The sequence below is a fragment of the Cryptococcus neoformans genome, chromosome 4 (genome assembly GCF_000149385.1).
Source record: "Cryptococcus neoformans var. neoformans B-3501A chromosome 4, whole genome shotgun sequence".
Taxonomy (NCBI): Eukaryota; Fungi; Basidiomycota; class Tremellomycetes; order Tremellales; family Cryptococcaceae; genus Cryptococcus; species Cryptococcus deneoformans.
The window spans coordinates 298,916-316,738 of NC_009180.1; the positions used below are offsets into that span (position 1 = coordinate 298,916).

Here is a 17,823-nt window from a genome sequence, read left to right on the forward strand (position 1 = left end):
TCAGATCCCCGTTTTTACAGGCATTGACAAGGACGTCTCGTGCCGTTGTTTTAGGCTGTATGTCAATGGTGATCTGCTTAGTTGACTTATCTGAGATAACAATGGCAGTAAGAAGCTTCGTAGGAGGTTTGGGGATTGGGGGTAAAGGCGATTGGGGGTTGTTGGAAATGGTTTCGATGGGGCTCGGCTTCCGCGCTGCTGAGGAATCGGACCGCGTTGGACGACGATTTATGTGAAGAGGAGGGAGAGCAGGCTTTCCGCCTATTTGAGACACATGTTGATGCGAAACAGATTTCGCCAGATCCGTCTGCTCCGTCTGCTCCATCATGGCCAAGGCTGCCTCCAACTTCCGTGTCAAAACATGTGCCGGCACACCGCCTTCGCCATCCCAGTCCGTGTCCCCACCAGGATTACGTCCACGCACTTTAATTTTAGAGAGTGTTTGGGATCTCTCCCGTATTTCACGAACTTCACGCCGTTGTTGCTGGGCAGCAGCAGCGTCTGGATGAATCCTACATAGTGGCAGGTCGTCCTCATCATCACCATTTTTTTCTGTTCCACCAATATCCAGGTCTTCTCTCGCATCAATAACTTCATCTCTCGAAGACTTGTCACTGGAGGCACCAAACATCCTTGAAGTCCTGCTGTTCTTGATGGACATGGCGACGGATGTCGGTTGTGTATCGCTAGACAGTCTTGGGTCTACGGTGAAGGTGGAAATTTCTAGGGCGGCAGGGTAGGAGTTGCTGCTTCTGGAGGAGGATGGTTTCGCGTTTGGGGTTATCTCCTCTGTGGGGTTGGTGAGTTCTCCTGAGGGGTCGATATGATTAGATAATGAAGTTTGTTGCGGTTGTTGTTGATCCGAGTTGGCATCCGCGCCTGAAGAAGGGACACCGGCAGAAGATGGTCTGTGCGCCACAGGAGAGCTCGACCCTTCAGAAACAATTCCAAACATAGGTCCCCAGCCGGAGCTGGCCCCGACGACTGGAGAAGACAAAGACATCGTTTTGGTGGGTATCAGGTCGGTAACGGGGCTGACTTCGCCCGAGCATTCCTTGACAGTACCGTCAGCCGGTGTATTCTCCGGGTCAGACTCGACCGATTCTTCTGATTTCCCCACAATGCCGTCGTCCTTTTTCTCATCCTTCTCACCCTTGGGCCAAATGCCCAATTGCTCATACAGATCAAAGAATGAGGAGCTGGTTGGTGGTGATTTCAAGCTCATGCTAGTCGACCTGGATCTCGGCAAAAGCATAGGTGTTGAGCCACTTCTTTTAATTGGCGAGGTGGATGATGAAGAGTCCGACAGCGGTGTGGCAATGGGTGGGGGCGGTAAAGGAACGTTTGGAGGTGTCCCTAACTCTGTGGGTCCACTAGAAATGGAACGTATCATATAAGGTGGATTAGGGGGTAAAAGAGGTGGACTGGGAGCAGGTAAATCTACGCGTTGGTGAAGCGGCGGTCCTTGAAGATCGTTCTGAGAGTCTTCCTTCTTTTCGACATCAGGCCTCTGGACTAATCCTCTTACAGCATCCTTTTTCTCAGTTCGGTTTACAGGCATCTCATCAATCTCAGGATTGATTTTCCTCGTCGACATTGATCGTAGGTTCGCTAATGATTTGGCTTTGGCTATCTTCGGCCGTGACGGTAAAGAAAGCATATTTTTCAGATCTCTAAGGCTGGGCGAGTTTGATCGCAGCTTAGGACGTAATGGTGAAGGTGGACGTAAGGCAGAGGGGTCGGCAGCAATATCAAGATGAGATTCAAACGGATCGGGGGGGAGAGAAGGATGAGTAAACCCGCGCTCATTCCCCTCCGGAGTTGACTGAGCAAAGAAAGACATTATGTTGTTGCGTTTCAACTCTCCGAGAGGGGCGCGTCGATCGCCGGCGGGAGGAGTATGAGAAACATGATTGTTGCGGCCTGTTGGAAGTGGTGGAAGGGGCTGGTTAGATTGTTGGGGGGATTGCCGCAGAGCCGCCTGCGACTTGGATTTAAAAAGCTTGCGCATACCCTTCTTCCATGAAGAAGACATTGACGACTGTGATGGCTTGACATTCTCCTTGGAGGACTGACGATTGGATGGCGATGTGAGGGGTGGACCAAAGTCATGTAATGGGGAAGGGTAATTACTAGGAGAAGAGTAATAATTGCCTGGATATGTGTGGTTGATCGGTGACTGCAAAGGGGAAGTGATTGACACTGGGGAAGACAATATATATGTAGATGGAGATGACAGCATTGGTGGAGGGGCCTCAAACTAGACTCTTATTAGCCATGGATTGGGTTCAAAGCATATTAGGGACCCACCGAATCATCCACATCCTCTGCCACTTGCACATTCAGCTCATTTCTCTTCCCCAGAGCTATTCCACTAAGCATCCTGAAACTCTTTTGCTTCACCACTCTTTTCATCGGCTCATCCACACCCAAAATCCTCTCCCCGTTGGATGCCTTTTTCCTCACCGTAGGTCCTCTTTCATTGTCTGCAAAGAAAGTGCCTCGCCTCCCCACACTCTTACCGGCGTTATCTATAGTGGGCACCAGTGATGTTTTCCTAGAAGTCTGAGCAGACCAATAGACAGTTGGGGATGAAGACCTGTTCTCCCAGTTCAAGCCCGACGAAGAAGACGCGTCTATCCCCTCCAGCTCATCCCACAGTCCGTCTCGGGCGTACATGCCTGTGGTGGGCGTACCTGGTGGACAGGGATAGTCGGAGAAAAGGTCGGCATCGTTGAGAGGAGGTTGTAGTGAAAGCGGAGAACGTTCAGCAGTGGACATGGGGGTATGTACAGTATATACAAATTGTTTGATGCGAAGAAAGTAGAAAGTAATATGTTGTGGTTCACGCTGGCGAAACTCAAGGGAAACCAGTCGCCAAAACTCGTCCCGCCCCAGAGTGCCACTTCCATTAAAACCCGCCAAACAAACAACCCAGAAACCTTGGACTCGTCCCGCCCTCAGGTACACGCCTTTTTCACACCCTGAAATCCATCATAAATCCAGAATTTTTAGACCGATAAAAAGTAGCTAATCGGTTAATAACGTATGGGCTAGGTGTCACCGCGACGCGCTGTTTGGTTACTCGCTGGCACCTCCGACTTCTTCTTACTCACCCCGGTTGTTTGTTCACTTCTGCCTTCTGCGTCCCGCAATACGTGTAGTATGTAATTTACTAACCGTCGGCCCTTTTCTCTTCCGTCTCTGTCCTCTGCCTTCGTTTTTCCCTTTAGCTTTCAAAATATGCTTTTTGTGGAAGTTTCAAAGATTACAGATCCAAGACCGACAGCAGGCATCATGCATCATGATGGGTTAAAAAGACATCGCTTGTGTACCTACTACCGTGCAAGTAAATAAGGAGTGCGACCGTTGCGCGGCTGGGACGCATACCCATAGACAGACACCGCAAAGTATTATTGAAACGACGGCAGGGCCTGCAGTTCGCGTCGTTACGTATACTCGCTACTGCAGTGTCTCCCACCAGCCGTGACTTACTGCCATTCATCATATAGCACCTACTATGGAACTTTATCATGTCATAATTGTGTTATAATTAATTGTATCTTTCACATAAGGATGTATTTGTGTTTGTTGCTCTATGATGGCTGCATCTATCACTGTAAGAATTGTATGTTACCATTGCGTCATACTGTTTGTTTGTCCACCATTTATCGGTCTTCTTCTTCAGTCGATCGAGGACGCATGCGGTAAATACCGTCTGACTGCGTAGGGGATTCCCCGGAGTACTATTATGATGTATGCACAGGGTTCACTCTTCGTAACAAGGGTTTGCATCATATATGAAACATATCTCTAGCATTAAATTAACCTCGGCAAACAACTGACCCAGATGTTCTCCACCAGAGTGATGATAGATACAGTTCAAATGAGTTCCCTCGTCGCACGGTACTAGTAATAAACAACGAAGTTTTTGTTCCCCTCTTTCATTCAGGATTAGTGCGAACAGCATTACTCATCGTGACCATGCAATCTACCTTCCCATGATTTCTGCTTCTGGACGGCCGACAGACGGAAACTCACAACAACGATCAGTTCAAATGAACGCGCTCTTTGATCTGATGAATAATCGATCGTACTGACCATCGAACGAGCTCCATATTCTGAAAGGGTGTACCACCAAAGTTGTTTTTCCCCGAATTGGATCTGAAGTCACTACGGCTGGACGATAAAAGATTGAGAGAAATAAGTACCACACCGGTGGAGCTCAGGAAGAAGATCGGCAACTCCTCCGTCTTTAGTACGAAAGCCGGAAGGAAGGAGCATTGCACATCGTATCATTATCATTCTTGGGGATGACATCGATGCGCACTATGATAAGAATTTCAGTCAGTCTTTCAAGAACAACGCACACTGAAGGAGAATGGCAATAACAATTATTTGATTAAGGTTAGGCTTTCTCATCCGGTCTCGTCTTAACGTGGGCGAGACAATCTTTGAAATGTGTCCTGGTTTTACTTTAAATCCTTATACTATGAGTCAAGGCAATGGTGATCCCCGAAAATATAGTAAGGTCTTATCACATTGCCTCACGTCTTACGAGCACATCGCCAACCAAATTTTGGTTTGGCTGACTTCAAAGGCAGTGGTTACCCAGTGGAGCTAAAAGCGTAACTTCTCTAGAAACTGGATGGATGGTGTGTCAGCTCCTTCGAGAGCACCGATGGAAATCTGGTCTAAGCAGTGATGGGATTCTTATGGGTGTGTATAATCCGATGTTTCTGGGCGCATGTTCACTACATTTGCGGCATTGCGCAGGCGATATTCGCCTTGGGTGGGCAGTTGAATCTAAAATATGCATATGCAGATGACATATAATAAGTATGTTACAGCATGCCAGGGTTTCAGTCTGCGATCTGTGGGTCGTTCTTCATCGAGTTTTAATTCCTCCAACTACGAACAAGGGTCAGCATTGAGAAAGGCAATCCGACGTCTACTGGCGAACTAACATCTTCACGGTCTTATCTCTGCCACCACTGACGACCTTGTCTGCAACAAAGTCCACACAGTACACTTCGTCAGTATGGCCGGGAAGGTCGACGCGGATCTTGTAAGTTTTGAGGTTCCACAACTACCACGGTGGATTAGTAGATTCTTACTACGTACGAATTAAACTTTCTTACTTTGAGCGTTGTGTCCTTGCTTGCACTAACCAACATCCTCGAGTCCGCCGACCAAGCAACCCTGTATACCGCTGCCACATGTCCTCTAAGACTTGCAATAAACTTCCCTGTCCTTCCTTCCCAAAGTTTGACGGCATTATCAAAACCTGCACTGGCAATCATTCGGCCGTCAGGAGAGAATGCAACATGATTAACTTGTTTTTGATGACCTGTCAGCCGAGCGAGAGGTTTCTTGGGTGTGGAAGTGGATGAGAAGGACGAGGAAGCCTGGTCAGGCCAAAGGTAAAGGGTGTGGTCGTCAGAACCAGTAATGAGAGTCTCGGGCTGGTTGGTGATAACGGATTTGTACCGCTCCTCCGCCCGTTTCTTGACTATCGAAGATGTCAGCAGACGAAGCAAGTGAAACTATCAGGTTGTGCCTACCTTCTTCGTCATTGGTAGGGGTCTTGCCAGTGTGATCGAATGGACCAGTCCTCAGGACAAAATCTGTGCTGAGTGCCATAGTATTAACCCAATGGGCATGTTCTGAGAGTGTCCTAATAAGCTTGCCCTGTAATTCTGTCAGTTCCTTGTTTCTTTATGTCTACAATAAGTGATGGCTCACATCAACGCCGCTCCAAACCTTGACAGTTCTGTCACTGCTTCCTGTGTATATGACATTTTCACCTCCCCATCTTAAGCAGTTGACACTAGCGGCATGGCCGGTAAGTACAAACTCCAACTTTCTGGTAGACGTATTCCAAACTCGAACAGTGCCATCTTTTGAAGCAGATGCAATACGTGGCCCAGATGAGCTCTTAGGGACGAGATGGAGAGGCTCGAAAGCCAGCGCAGTAACCCATTTGGTATGGCCCAAAAGGGGCGCACCATAAGGTTGGCCGGTGGCTGGATTCCAGAGCCTGACTTGTCCGTCATGTCCACCTGTAGCAAGGATCTTCTCCCGAGAATCCCATTCCACACACAGAACCCAACCCTTGTGGCCCGAGAGAGTCCACTTGGGGGTCTCAGTCTCCATGTCCCACACTCGACAGTTGGCGTCCCCCGAACCTGTGGCAGCATACCGACCAGTAGGAGACTGAGCACAGCAAAGGATTGGCGATGAATGGCCTGCAGTGGCTGTCAGTTTCAGTACTATATAGATGCAGAGAGCTCGCGCACCAGTCAATGTAGCACTGCACCTCCCAACACTTCTAACCCTAAAAACCGCTTGCGGCTCACACCATAGTTCAAACACGTCTTCCGGAGAGAAAGTACTTTTTTTAGCTTCAAGAGCATCGGATTGAATAGAGTTATTGATTTGCACTCGAGCAGATGCCGGAGTCGTTGAAGTTGAAGGTTCTTTAGGAACGAGATGAAAAGCGTACGGCAGAGGATCCTCATCCTGTGTTAGAGTCAGCGGCTGTGCAACGAATGAATCGGACACTGACCTCTCCCCTAAGTTTGTTTACAAGCATCTGTAAAGCATCCCTGGCGGTATCAGCAGGCAAGTTAATCGCAGGACCAAGACTGGATCCATCTTCTGCCGATTTGAACTGGACCACAATTGAGGGGACGTCTTTCGCCGGTTCTTCGACCTTGGGCATTTGGGACTGCGAATAGGCCGACTTCTGCCGTTTTGGCGGGGGGAGTTGAGTTGCCATGGTGGAAGGTTGTGGATGTTTTTTTTTAGTATGAGTTCAGTTTGTGACTTTGCGGACTTGGAAATCTGAAATTCTGGGAGAAAGTGCAATATTTGGTTGCCCAACAATTCCCTGCGCCGGTTATTTGTTTTGGGTGTAAATATCCAATCCACATCTCTATCCAACAATTTCCGGCCCAAATTCACCTGCATACACCATCATGGAGGGCAAGAACGAGGACATGCACACCCCAAGAGGTCCGGAGGATGCTGTGCGTACGCCTTCAGCTGTATAGTGACAAGCAGGGCTGACAACTATGACCTAGTCCAATATCGCCGACGAATATCCCTCGCCAGAGCGACAGCAACAAGGCGACATGCTCGGACATGACATCCATCACCATCTAGATATGCGCCACGAGCGGGATACAAGGGATACACACAGTCCTGGCCAGACAGATATGCAGACGGAGCTTGCAAAACAGGTGGCAGCTCAAGCAATAGAAGCGGCTGTTGCTCATGTACAGGCTAATGCGGACAGACAAGAAGCAGAAGAAACAGAGACCTGCCGACAAGGTTCGAACGGTAATGAGAGGGACATCCACATGCGGGAAGAACCCCACATGTCAAATTCGCAACACCACCCTCGTCAACCGGTATTTCCGCCTTCTCGACAACCATTCACTGCCCTGTCGCCGACCGGCGTTGCGACTTCCATTGCTGGTCCATCGACGCTGCGTCGTTCACCCCTGCCTGATACATTTCCTCGGCCATCCGCTCCTCTTTCAGCCAATGACCAAATTGCTATTCTTCGGGAATCATATGCCCGCAATCCCAACCCGGATAGGAAAGAGCTTGAAAGGCTGGCGGCCAGGACGGGCAGACCCTGGAACAAGGTCAGAGAATATTTCCGGCAACGAAGAAACAAATTGAGGGGCTTGGAACAACTAGAGAAGATGGAGGAACCTGGGAGAGCTTCGGGATGGTGAGTCATATTTCCTGACAATTAGAACAACACCAACTTTCCACAGGTTACAAATAACATACCGTTCTGCCCCGGTTACCTCTCAAGTTCCCCAACTAACCCTCTACAATTCGTATCGTCATCGATTTGACCCATACTCCTCATCTACTCCTTTATTAGGTGGACAAGACCTCATACAATTAGCCTGCGCTACCTTCCCAGGCTGCGAAATGGCCAGAGATGATGGAGAATATGTTCTGAAAGGGTTGAAGGAGAAGGACAAAGAGAGAGAAGACGCACTCGGAGACAACGAAGCCCAGGGAAGGAAAGATAGGGAAGTCGACCCCGAAGAGTGGGAAAGAGGGATGGAAGGACTAGTCGAGCCTCTGCGAGCAGGCAGTTGGTTGTTGAGCTCTTTTCAGAGCCAGCCAGGAACAAACGGGTCAAATATCACCCAGACGGACCTTTACACTTCTTATGCTGCAAGGTTTTCCTCCTTGCTCACGGGAGTGTCCGGGACGAGCAACGGTAATGCCCATCTGAATGGTCACCATGGCCTTTCAGACGAGGAGGCTGAGTTGCGTAATCACGCCGAGTCACTCAAAGCCTTTGAAGACGCTGGTTTAGGTGACACACAGGGAGAAGAAGACCAACCACCCACTGTCGAAGAATCAGATCAGAATGAACCTTCTCCCGCGTCCTTCCCTGCTGAGCCAAACCCATTGCCACAAGCACCACGGGAAAGCAGGTTACTTACGCCGGTTGAACTGATCAACCTCACTCGCATGACTTTCCCCGCATGCGAACCGTGTGTTGATGCTTCAGGACGCTTTGTTATCAAAGGTTTGGAACGAAGAGAGGGGTTGGAGCCGGGAAGGAAGAGCAGAGAGGGGGAAATGTTTCCCTTTGCACTGATGTCCGAAAAGCAGCCTGGGGAGGAGTTTGTCAAGGTCATGAAACGCAAGCTAGCAAGTCTTCATCCTGAAGGAACCGAACGTAGAAGCGCCGGAGAATCAAAGAGGAAGCGGGAAGATGTGTTGACAGAAGAGGACAAGGAGCTTATCGAAGGTTTAAAGAGGTTCAGAGGTAGTAAATTAGGGGAACAAGTTAGGGACGTTTGTGTATCCCAATAAGCTGCATTATACTGGGTCTTTGTAATTCTATGTAATACTTATGTTTGACGAGGGCCATACCCGCTGCTCTTCACATGTGAGTATTTCCCTGTTGTACCTGTACTTCCTCCTCTTCGAGCCGCAGATGAGGCGGTAGCACTTTCGGGTCTTGGAGGAGCCACTGAGGGCTTAGTAACACTGGTGCCAACTCCTGGATGACGCGTGAATACCGTTGCACCTACGTCTCTCAGAGAGAAACACTCACCTCTTCCTCTAGTCAACCCGCTTCCTCCTCTAGCCAATCCGCTTCCTCCTCTAGCCAATCCACTTTCTCCTCTTGCCAATCCGCTTCCTCCTCTAGCCAACTTGCTTCCTCTAGCCAACCCGCTTCCCCTTACTGTACCTCTACCCCTCGTTCCCCCACCTCTCGTTCGGAGTTCACTTTGAGCCCTCTCTCTTTCTGCAGATTTCCTCGCTTGCTCTTCTGCTTCTCGAGCAGCTTCAGCAGCGGCTTGAGCTTCCTCAAGGGCCTTAGCAGCGGCGGCTGCACGAGCTTGTTCTTCAGCTGCTATCGCTGCTGCATCCTGTCACACAAGAGACTCTGTCAGCATCCCTAGACAAGCGTTGACGAGAAGGACGACGTACATCTGAGCTACCAGTCCAGCGAGGATTGAGCAATAACCGCTGGGTATGCTCGGCCTGGCCGAGAATCGCTGTATATTCATCCAGCAGCAAGGAAGTTTGTTGTACTCTTTCAGCAAGCCTCTGCTCGCCTTCTGTCAGATATTGTACTTGAGAATCAAGGAAAATTAAGATGCAGAATTTACCTCATTGTGTCCCTTGACGCCTTCCAAAGATCCGATAAATCCTTCAAACACTTCGTTGAATTTTCTCAGCTCATACAGGCTCTCGCGAAGTTTCTTCTCCCCGTCAGAATCACGCTGTCTGGAATGTTCATGTGGTCGAACCCGTTCTTCGTCCTCTTCTTCTCCGTCTTCTTCTCTTTCGTAATCTTCATTCGATATGGTCACATCATCCCTGCCTTCGATAGCTGAGGTTCTTTTGTCACCTTCCTCTTCCATGACCGACTGCCGGTCATCATCTTCATACGCTTGACGAGATGGCGCAAACAGAGAAAACCTTGGTTTACCCATAAAAATTGTTCCCGTATCCCCTTGGATGTCATTAGAAATGGCAGTGGGTGGTATGTTCTCCCTCGTTGAAGTCGATCCTAATGTGGCACTACTCTCAGTTCCCGCTCCACCGATAGCCCCGATATGTCCGGACTCCTGCGCATACAGTGATTTTATCTGAGATTGACTATGCTGAGCAAGCTGTCGAGGCGGCGGCAAAGGGCTCAATCCATCTGGCCCATCAGAAGCGATTGAAAGATCGGCAAGGGAAAGTGAGGCGTCGCCATTGTTGTCTTCGTCCACAGAGTAATTAGAGCGGGAGAGAGTGGGGAGGAGTGGCGAATCCATTATCCTTCGGCTGTTTGACTGTAGTAAGGTGATGGTTGGATCGATAATGACAAGACTGTCCAAGATGCAATGAAAAAGGAAAGTGACAGTTGACAGTTACAAGAACACAGAAATAGTCAATTGCTTTACGTATCGCGTCGCGCTTTTGTTGACATCTACAAGTTTCAGCACCGTTCAGGATAAGTTATTTGTTTATGTATGGAAACGGAAATGAGTTCCGGCATTATTTAAGCCGGCGTGGCCAAATGGTTACGGCGTCCGCTTCCTATTAAATGATTTTAAAATCAGCCGGTAGCGGGAGATTGTGGGTTCGATCCCCACCGTTGGTTTTTTTTTTTTCTCTCTTCAGAGAGAAGAAGATGCATTTATTTTTCGTGCATGCCGCGACCACCACGCATGCAATGAGGGGTCGCGTTTACTAAATTATGCATGGAACACAATGAATGTCCGCCAGGTCTTTTGGTCCGATGCAAATGATGCTACATAATATATTGTACATAAGGCTACTGCATCTCAATATCTCCCAGACCCATTCCATTCACCTTCATGCCAGTTATTGTTTCAGCTCCAGTCTCATAAATAGCAGCTGGAGCCTCGGCCGCGGTACTTGTCACCTTTGGAGACGACCCTGCGTCTATTGCCATCGTCTCCTCTCTCACAGCGTTCGACTCAACCTGAGTCCGTGGACTCAGACTGTGGCCATCTGATACCGAGGTAAGTGTCGGACCATGGCTTGACAACCTTAACAGCACCTTTCTCGCGTCCTGATTAGTCTCGCTGCCCTGCACAGGCAGGGATTCGGGCAATGAAGTTTGGCCCATTCGCGGCACAGGCTCGCCTTCTCCAGAACAGACAACCCTTCGCCCCGTGGGCAACGCCCGCCTCCCATACTTTTCCGCACCTCTCGGCCCAGAGTTCCACGTTCTCCGCAGAAAAGCTTCGGGATAAGCTTCTTCCCCATGCTTACCTTTTGCCTTGGCTAACAACGCATCATCTGGTCCGCGGACAGCCGGGCCATACAACACGGGTTCGCCGTGCCGCATCTGTGCCACGGGAGGGCGAAGGGAGGTGAGGCGGTCACGCAGTGGAGGAGGAAGATAGGGAGAAGAAAGCTGCTGCACAAGTGAAGAGAGGATACCATCTGGCCGGGGATTGATAGGTACGAGTTTAGGAGGAAGGATATCCGAATGTGAAGGCACAATCGGCGACGCTCTGATAGGAGGAATAGAAGTTGAAAGAGTGTCCTTGGGTGAAAATGCGTCAACGGGTGTGATAGTACGGCGTAGGAGCTCGGCAGCTTGCCGCCGTAGATCGTTCTGACGAAGAGAAATAGAGGGGTCGGAAGCCACCGCAGAATATGTGGAGATGAGGCTCGGAAGTGATGTGGTGGAATTTGGAACGGACGGCGGAGGAGACTGGTGAGGAGGAGATAACGGATGGGCTTGAGATAATTGGGAGGATGCATACGGAATGGCGCGACGGTACCGCTCGGCGATCGACTGGGGGGCAGCGGATAATTCTGGGACGGGCGGAAGAGAAGCAGAGAGTTGACGTGTCGGCTGCGCAGTAACGTCGTCCCCATCAGGCAATGAAGGCAGCCAGGATAAGTCTGGTGATTGTGGGCGCATGTCCAGCAGATCCGGCTTAACGTCTATCTGTTCCTGTTCTGATTTGACGCTTCCGCCATCGTCCATGACATCGTCCTCGTCATCTTCAAGCTCTTCGTCGTGCTCTACATCTGACTCAGGTACGAGCCGCAACTGCGCGATTCCTTCTTCAACTGATAATCCCTCCTGTACATATTCTAAGATGACTGTCGTCAACACATAGGACAGAGCAATTGACAGATACTCACCATCTAGGCCGCTCAAAGGTCCTTTATCGAACACAACCTCCCCTTGCTCGTCGGCCCATTCAGACAGCTCACCAACTCTGACACCAAGTGCTTCGAGGGCCTCTGCCACATCGAGGGCAGCGACCTTGCTCCTTCCTGCGAGATTTGCGCGCTCTACACAGGTGGCAGCCACGAGACGCAGGTAGTGTGCCATGGCTGTGGACAGGGTGATGCTTGCTGCCCTGGAGGTGGACGCGAAGCCTGCAGCGGCGAGGGCATGGAGCGCTGCCAAATGAAGGACGGCATCTGGTGCAGGGGGATGGGCCATAGCTGGATGAAGACGGAGACTCGCCGCAATGCATCCAGGATGTATAACAAGCCCATTGTGTATGGTGTAATAGCGATCATCTTGACCGCCACATTTCCCAAATACCGAAACGCCGGGCACCCGTTTGTGAAAAAGGTCAAAAATTGGACAACTCTTGAATGGGGCGTCACTCCTCGCGCTTCCTCCAATTTCAGAAACCTCATTTTCCATCTTTTTACTTTTTCAACTCTAGATTAATACATTCAGTAAGTGCCTCATTTCGCTAGGAACCCAAACAGCCGACGCTGACCCGTTTCTAGAAATGGCTGAGGAGGAGCACCACGAGACTTTCGAGGCCACCGGTGCCGGGGCTTCCAAGACCTTCCCGTAAGTCTCAAAAACAATTTTCAGCCAGGAATCCAGCTCCGGTTACACGATGCACATGCTGACCGGATCCGTTTGACCATTTGCCCCACAGTATGCAGTGTTCCGCTCTCAGGAAGAACGGTCACGTTGTCATCAAGGGCAGGCCTTGCAAGATCGTTGACATGTCCACTTCCAAGACTGGTAAGCACGGTCACGCCAAGGTTCACCTTGTCGCCATCGACGTGAGTCTTCTTGAGCGGGCATCGGCTAGCAGCGTAATCGGGCTTGGATGCTGACCGCAAACGAATTAGATCTTCACCGGCAAGAAGCTCGAAGACATTTCTCCCTCCACCCACAACATGGACGTCCCTAACGTCAGGAGGCAGGAATTCCAGCTCCTTGATATCCAGGACGGTTTCCTCAACTTGATGGACTCTGACGGTGGTTCCAAGGACGACGTCAAGGTCCCCGAGACCGAGATTGGTCAGCAGATTATGGCCGACTTCGAGGCTGGCAAGGACCTCATGGTCACCATCATCTCCGCCATGGGTTAGTGTTTTCTTCCATATTCTGTCAAGTATTGTGACTGACGCAAGTGATCTAGACGAGGAGCAGGCCATTTCCTACAAGGAGGCTCCCTCCAACTAAGAGTCCCGCATACCTACCGTCTTCTTACCTCCGTAACCTCTATAAAAATCTCGTCGTTACAGCTACCATGTACGATTGCAACTTATGACATCTGCTGCATGTGCTTTATTTGGGCTCTTGATATTGTCAATTATGGTTGATTTGCAGTGTCCGGAGTTGTTGATGTCTGTCACTGAGCAGTGCTTCCGAGTAAAGTTATCCGAGTACTTCATTATCACATTTATAAAGCCACTTTTGCATAATCCAGTCACGTCTTTTGCTACGACCCACCCAGAACCAATGTTCTCCAACACTTTTGAACCCCATCTTTTCATAGAACCTCTTGCCTCTTCCATTATCCTCCCAGACTCCCAGCCATATACTCTTTCCTCCCAGCTCTCTAGCTTGAGCCTCTGCCGCTTTACTAACTCTTTCGCGAGCCCTGTACCATGTTGAGATGAGTGTACATAAAGTTTCTGCAGTTCTATCGGCTTCGGAAGTGTCAGACATGGTTCAGTGGATTCTCTGACCAGTTGCACCACGCCTAGCACCTTTTCCTCTCCTTTTCCCAACTCATCTTTGGAACATGCCACCAGGAAATAATTTTCAGCACCATTGTCGTCAATCTTCTTTCTAATGTTCTTTTCTGACACCCGATTCCTCAAATAATCCTCCAAATCAGCTTTGGTCACGCTGTAGGCAAAGAAGTGGGCCCAGGTTGTCTCAATAAGGGTGGAGATGGCGAGAGCGTCTTGGGGTAGAGCGGGGCGGATATTGTAAGTGAGAGAAGAAGATGAAGGAAGGGTAGCAATGGAATGAAAGCGATGTTGGTGTGTGCGAGCTCGGGGGAAGGACTGTCGGGAGACGACATCCCGTATTTGCTGCTTAGGATGGAGGGCTCCTCGTTTGATTCCCGCCGGTAACAATAGTAATGAGATTTGGAAATTGATAAGGTCTTCCTTGATCCTACCAGCACATCTTAATGTTCGATTTGACAAGTCAGCGTATGCTCAGACTATACGCAGAACACACAGTTATCCTTCACAGAATATCCGAGTGGACGATTTCTACGATCATTGCAGGAACAGGCGCCGGCCGACATGAAGTTCATCCAGCCAAAAGCGCCAACTCAACCAGCATTCAACTTAAAAAACAAGTATGTGCGACAGACTCTCATCGAAGACCATTAGCTTGCTACCCGAAAAGGCCATCACGATCACCTGCCCATATACACGCAGATTTGCTATAATCATCCCATCTGTGACACATAACTTCTCATCTTCAATCTTGTCCATCTCTTGTACCGGAAAATATGCAAAAGCGAATCTTTTCCTCATTTCCCTACAGCATCATCTCGGGGCTTTTCCTAAAGACTGTATTTTGAATGACAGGTACAGCACTGAAGATACGGTAGCAAGTTACTGGCATCCAGACAGTGCCTGCCACATCATTCTTAGTTCTCCCTGTTGCAGAGAACCAAATCAGTCTTCATCTTGGATTACACACATCACAATCAAGACTGGACCTACGGTATCCTGAAGATCGTGATTTCTTGTTGTTTAAAATACCTTCTGTTTTCTTCATCGATCAAGACTAGATTAAGGTAGTATCTAGTCGAGAACTTCTTGTTCACATCCCTGAAGGTGGGTGTTAATTCAAAGCCGCCTAAAAAGAGCCTGATAGGGATCGTTTCTCCTCGCACCGGTGCACCATCCATGATTTCAAATTTCGTGATGGTTTCGGATTCATTGTATTGATTCGGAGGTGAGCCTGTAGTCTCGCGACGGATGATGGACAGCTCCATATGTTTGATTTTGATACGAACGAGAAGGAAGTATATCTTCCCGACGATAACATCTTTAAGATGATATCTTGTCCAAGGTAAGCAACGAATAGTTGGGCAATTACTGAACATAAGTTACTTACTTGGCCTTGTTGTACTCGAACTCAATATGAAGGCAATCCTCGATCCCGACTTCCATCCGAATACCCGAATTGGCTTCTGGGGGCATCCGGTATGAGTGCACCCAAAATTCCTTCTCCTTACTGATGCGATTCATTGACACTCGTAGATAATATCTGCAAGGATCGCATTCGATCGTAAGCAGATTGTGGAGACGCACACCAGGGAAACCAACCGTAATTTGACGTTTATACCAGCATACGACTCGTACTGTTTCTCCACATTTTTGAAGATGAAGTCGTATTTCTCAGCATGGCGAAGCTCTCCAGCGGCGGCCAGCTCTTGAGAGAGGGATACGAACTCGTAGTGATTTCCTCTATCGTAGAAGAGTTCTGAGAGTGATTTAAGACGGCCAGTGAGCCTGAGCCTCATGGAAGGATGTCAGACATGATAATCTCACCTATACTGCCGATCAATTCGATCCTGATGCCATCATGCTGATACTTCTTGCCATCCTTAACTCGGACGTTTACTTGTCCGCTGACACTTTCACCGTCGTAATAGACTGCACACAGCTCCCGCTGATCCTTCTCACCTTTGACTTCCACTTGCCTGCGACCCTCTTCGCCCTGTAGCTTAATCTCAATGTCGACAGGGACTGAGGAGAATGAGAAGAAAGATGCCATAATGAATAAGCGTGTCGATTGTTTGTAAAGAGGATGAGAATGACTCGTTGACTGTTGTTGAGGCAGGTATCCAAATCACGCTATTACGAGCCGCTGATATTTTGTTTATTATTATATGATTTGGTCAGCGTGGCGTCGAACACAGCAAGCGAACGAAGATATTGAAATGGCTTACCTGCAAGAAGACTGACTTCGGTGTGATACACAACTCTCTATAATAACGTATCTCCTCAACAACTACGTGGATGCCAGCGTGCTATCTGATAATCGTCGCAGATTCCCTAATTACGAAAGAAAGACGACACATGTTTATGGGAAGCGCTATATATCATGCATCATGTCATAAGTGAAATTAGAAAACATATATTGAAAGCCGGCGTGGCCAAATGGTTACGGCGTCCGCTTCCTATTAAACGATTATCGAATCAGCCGGTAGCGGGAGATTGTGGGTTCGATCCCCACCGTTGGTTTATTTTTTGCTTTTCGATCTTTTTTACATCTTCGTTGATGTAGGAGTCGAACAGAGTATCGTAGTTTAGGATTATTCCTCGAATAGAGCTGTTCGCTGGTCTTACATCATTATAATTACCATTACTCCATGCTTTGCAGTTATTTAACAGGGCCAAGAACATGACCGGCGAGTATTACGATTCTCTGTAATAGCATTAAACCACGTTCATCGCGGCTTCTAAATTGTTAATACCGTTTAAGATGTCTCGTATCACTGCCAAATGAGACTCGCAATAACAATGAGTTGAGTACAAATTTATTGATACATTATGGTGACATCTCAGAAGGCCGCGAGATTTCATTCTCCAGTCCAGTCTCTTCAAGTTCGACCCCAAACGATCTTTCCCCGCCGATTGCCCCGTCAGCATCTCTCCAGGTCCTACCAAGGACCCTGATTGGATGTATTTCTCCAGCAGCAATCCCTCCTATGTCACCAATTCCCCATGGACCCGGAACAGGGAAAGGAAAAGCGTCAGAACCGAAACTAAAGCGCGAGTCGAGCCCGTTAGCAGAGGAACCCTCGCCAGGCGTAGAGAAGAAAGGTCTCGATGGAGAATATTGCCATGACGTAGTGGTGAGATAGTGTTTGATGAGGGATTTGAAATCTGAAGAATGCAGATGTGGGTCTTTTGGAGCTTTTATCAGTAAACGAAATTGCCCCAAAACACGGTGACTTACGGTGCCGGTGATCTTTTCCTATGGGTGGATCCCACTTCAAGGCCGTTGCTTCCACCTCGTTCATTTCCAAAACACCTGCAAGTTCGTCCAGCCGCTTGGCGAATGCTTCCGGATCTGCATCAGGGTCATAGAGATCGGACGATCCATCGGACGCATCGTCGTACGATTCTTCCACCTCTCCGTCAGCTTCCTCCACAGGGATACCGGCCATTTCAGCCTCTCTATCCAGCGTAGCCTCATATCCATGCTCAAATGAGGGTCCGTCACCGTTGTCGGCGATACCAGATAAATCTTCATCACCTTGAATGACACTTGCGTTTTGATAGCTGTAGCCCGAGCCATCAGGATCATAGTCGACGCTCACGGGAGACGAAAATCTCGGATCGTGGTGTCTAAAACGTAACGAATTGGTGTGAGCATTGTTGGAAGCGTTGTGAGAGTTAGCTGTGGACGGGGTGCGGAAAAGGGGGCGTGGGTTTGATGGACCTGGAAGGGAGAAGAGAGAGTCGCCTTCGTCAAAGATATCGTCCGCTGTTCTGTCCATTGGAATGGAAGAGAATTAATTGATGGGAGTGCAGTAAGAGTTGAAGAATCGT

The 17,823-nt window shown here is 49.0% G+C and overlaps 9 protein-coding genes across 9 annotated transcripts in view; 2 read left to right on the forward strand and 7 right to left on the reverse strand.

Moving 5' to 3' along the window:
* Positions 1-1,597, reverse strand: part of CNBD0880 (hypothetical protein) — a gene marked incomplete at both ends in the record, with an annotated part of 2,586 nt that extends 989 nt beyond the window's left edge. The window contains one exon of the mRNA XM_770946.1: positions 1-1,597. This exon is cut by the window's left edge and continues 60 nt beyond it. Within this exon, the coding sequence (XP_776039.1) occupies positions 1-1,597 (1,597 nt within the window).
* A 352-nt stretch (positions 1,598-1,949) lies between these two features.
* Positions 1,950-2,781, reverse strand: CNBD0890 (hypothetical protein; the record flags this gene model as incomplete). Its single annotated transcript, XM_770947.1, has 3 exons — positions 1,950-1,981; positions 2,014-2,260; positions 2,311-2,781. The coding sequence occupies 3 exons, from the start codon at positions 2,779-2,781 to the stop codon at positions 1,950-1,952; spliced, it is 750 nt and encodes a 249-aa protein (XP_776040.1).
* A 2,117-nt stretch (positions 2,782-4,898) lies between these two features.
* CNBD0900 (hypothetical protein) lies at positions 4,899-6,781 on the reverse strand (the record flags this gene model as incomplete). The annotated part of the gene is made up of 7 exons (XM_770948.1): positions 4,899-4,911; positions 4,968-5,089; positions 5,142-5,512; positions 5,565-5,691; positions 5,746-6,248; positions 6,300-6,522; positions 6,569-6,781. 7 exons carry the CDS (start codon positions 6,779-6,781, stop codon positions 4,899-4,901), a joined length of 1,572 nt encoding a protein of 523 aa, XP_776041.1.
* Positions 6,782-6,980: 199 nt separating this feature from the next.
* Positions 6,981-8,856, forward strand: CNBD0910 (hypothetical protein; the record flags this gene model as incomplete). The annotated part of the gene is made up of 3 exons (XM_770949.1): positions 6,981-7,031; positions 7,086-7,744; positions 7,791-8,856. The coding sequence occupies 3 exons, from the start codon at positions 6,981-6,983 to the stop codon at positions 8,854-8,856; spliced, it is 1,776 nt and encodes a 591-aa protein (XP_776042.1).
* A 38-nt stretch (positions 8,857-8,894) lies between these two features.
* Positions 8,895-10,316, reverse strand: CNBD0920 (hypothetical protein; the record flags this gene model as incomplete). The annotated part of the gene is made up of 4 exons (XM_770950.1): positions 8,895-9,046; positions 9,101-9,419; positions 9,481-9,600; positions 9,663-10,316. 4 exons carry the CDS (start codon positions 10,314-10,316, stop codon positions 8,895-8,897), a joined length of 1,245 nt encoding a protein of 414 aa, XP_776043.1.
* A 503-nt stretch (positions 10,317-10,819) lies between these two features.
* Positions 10,820-12,478, reverse strand: CNBD0930 (hypothetical protein; the record flags this gene model as incomplete). The annotated part of the gene is made up of 2 exons (XM_770951.1): positions 10,820-12,120; positions 12,172-12,478. The coding sequence occupies 2 exons, from the start codon at positions 12,476-12,478 to the stop codon at positions 10,820-10,822; spliced, it is 1,608 nt and encodes a 535-aa protein (XP_776044.1).
* A 301-nt stretch (positions 12,479-12,779) lies between these two features.
* Positions 12,780-13,471, forward strand: CNBD0940 (hypothetical protein; the record flags this gene model as incomplete). Its single annotated transcript, XM_770952.1, has 4 exons — positions 12,780-12,844; positions 12,936-13,065; positions 13,135-13,372; positions 13,428-13,471. 4 exons carry the CDS (start codon positions 12,780-12,782, stop codon positions 13,469-13,471), a joined length of 477 nt encoding a protein of 158 aa, XP_776045.1.
* A 1,432-nt stretch (positions 13,472-14,903) lies between these two features.
* CNBD0950 (hypothetical protein) lies at positions 14,904-16,039 on the reverse strand (the record flags this gene model as incomplete). Its single annotated transcript, XM_770953.1, has 5 exons — positions 14,904-14,913; positions 14,980-15,321; positions 15,377-15,529; positions 15,589-15,745; positions 15,814-16,039. 5 exons carry the CDS (start codon positions 16,037-16,039, stop codon positions 14,904-14,906), a joined length of 888 nt encoding a protein of 295 aa, XP_776046.1.
* A 777-nt stretch (positions 16,040-16,816) lies between these two features.
* On the reverse strand, positions 16,817-17,771 carry CNBD0960 (hypothetical protein; the record flags this gene model as incomplete). Its single annotated transcript, XM_770954.1, has 2 exons — positions 16,817-17,175; positions 17,228-17,771. The coding sequence occupies 2 exons, from the start codon at positions 17,769-17,771 to the stop codon at positions 16,817-16,819; spliced, it is 903 nt and encodes a 300-aa protein (XP_776047.1).
* Between the last annotated feature and the right edge of the window lie 52 nt (positions 17,772-17,823).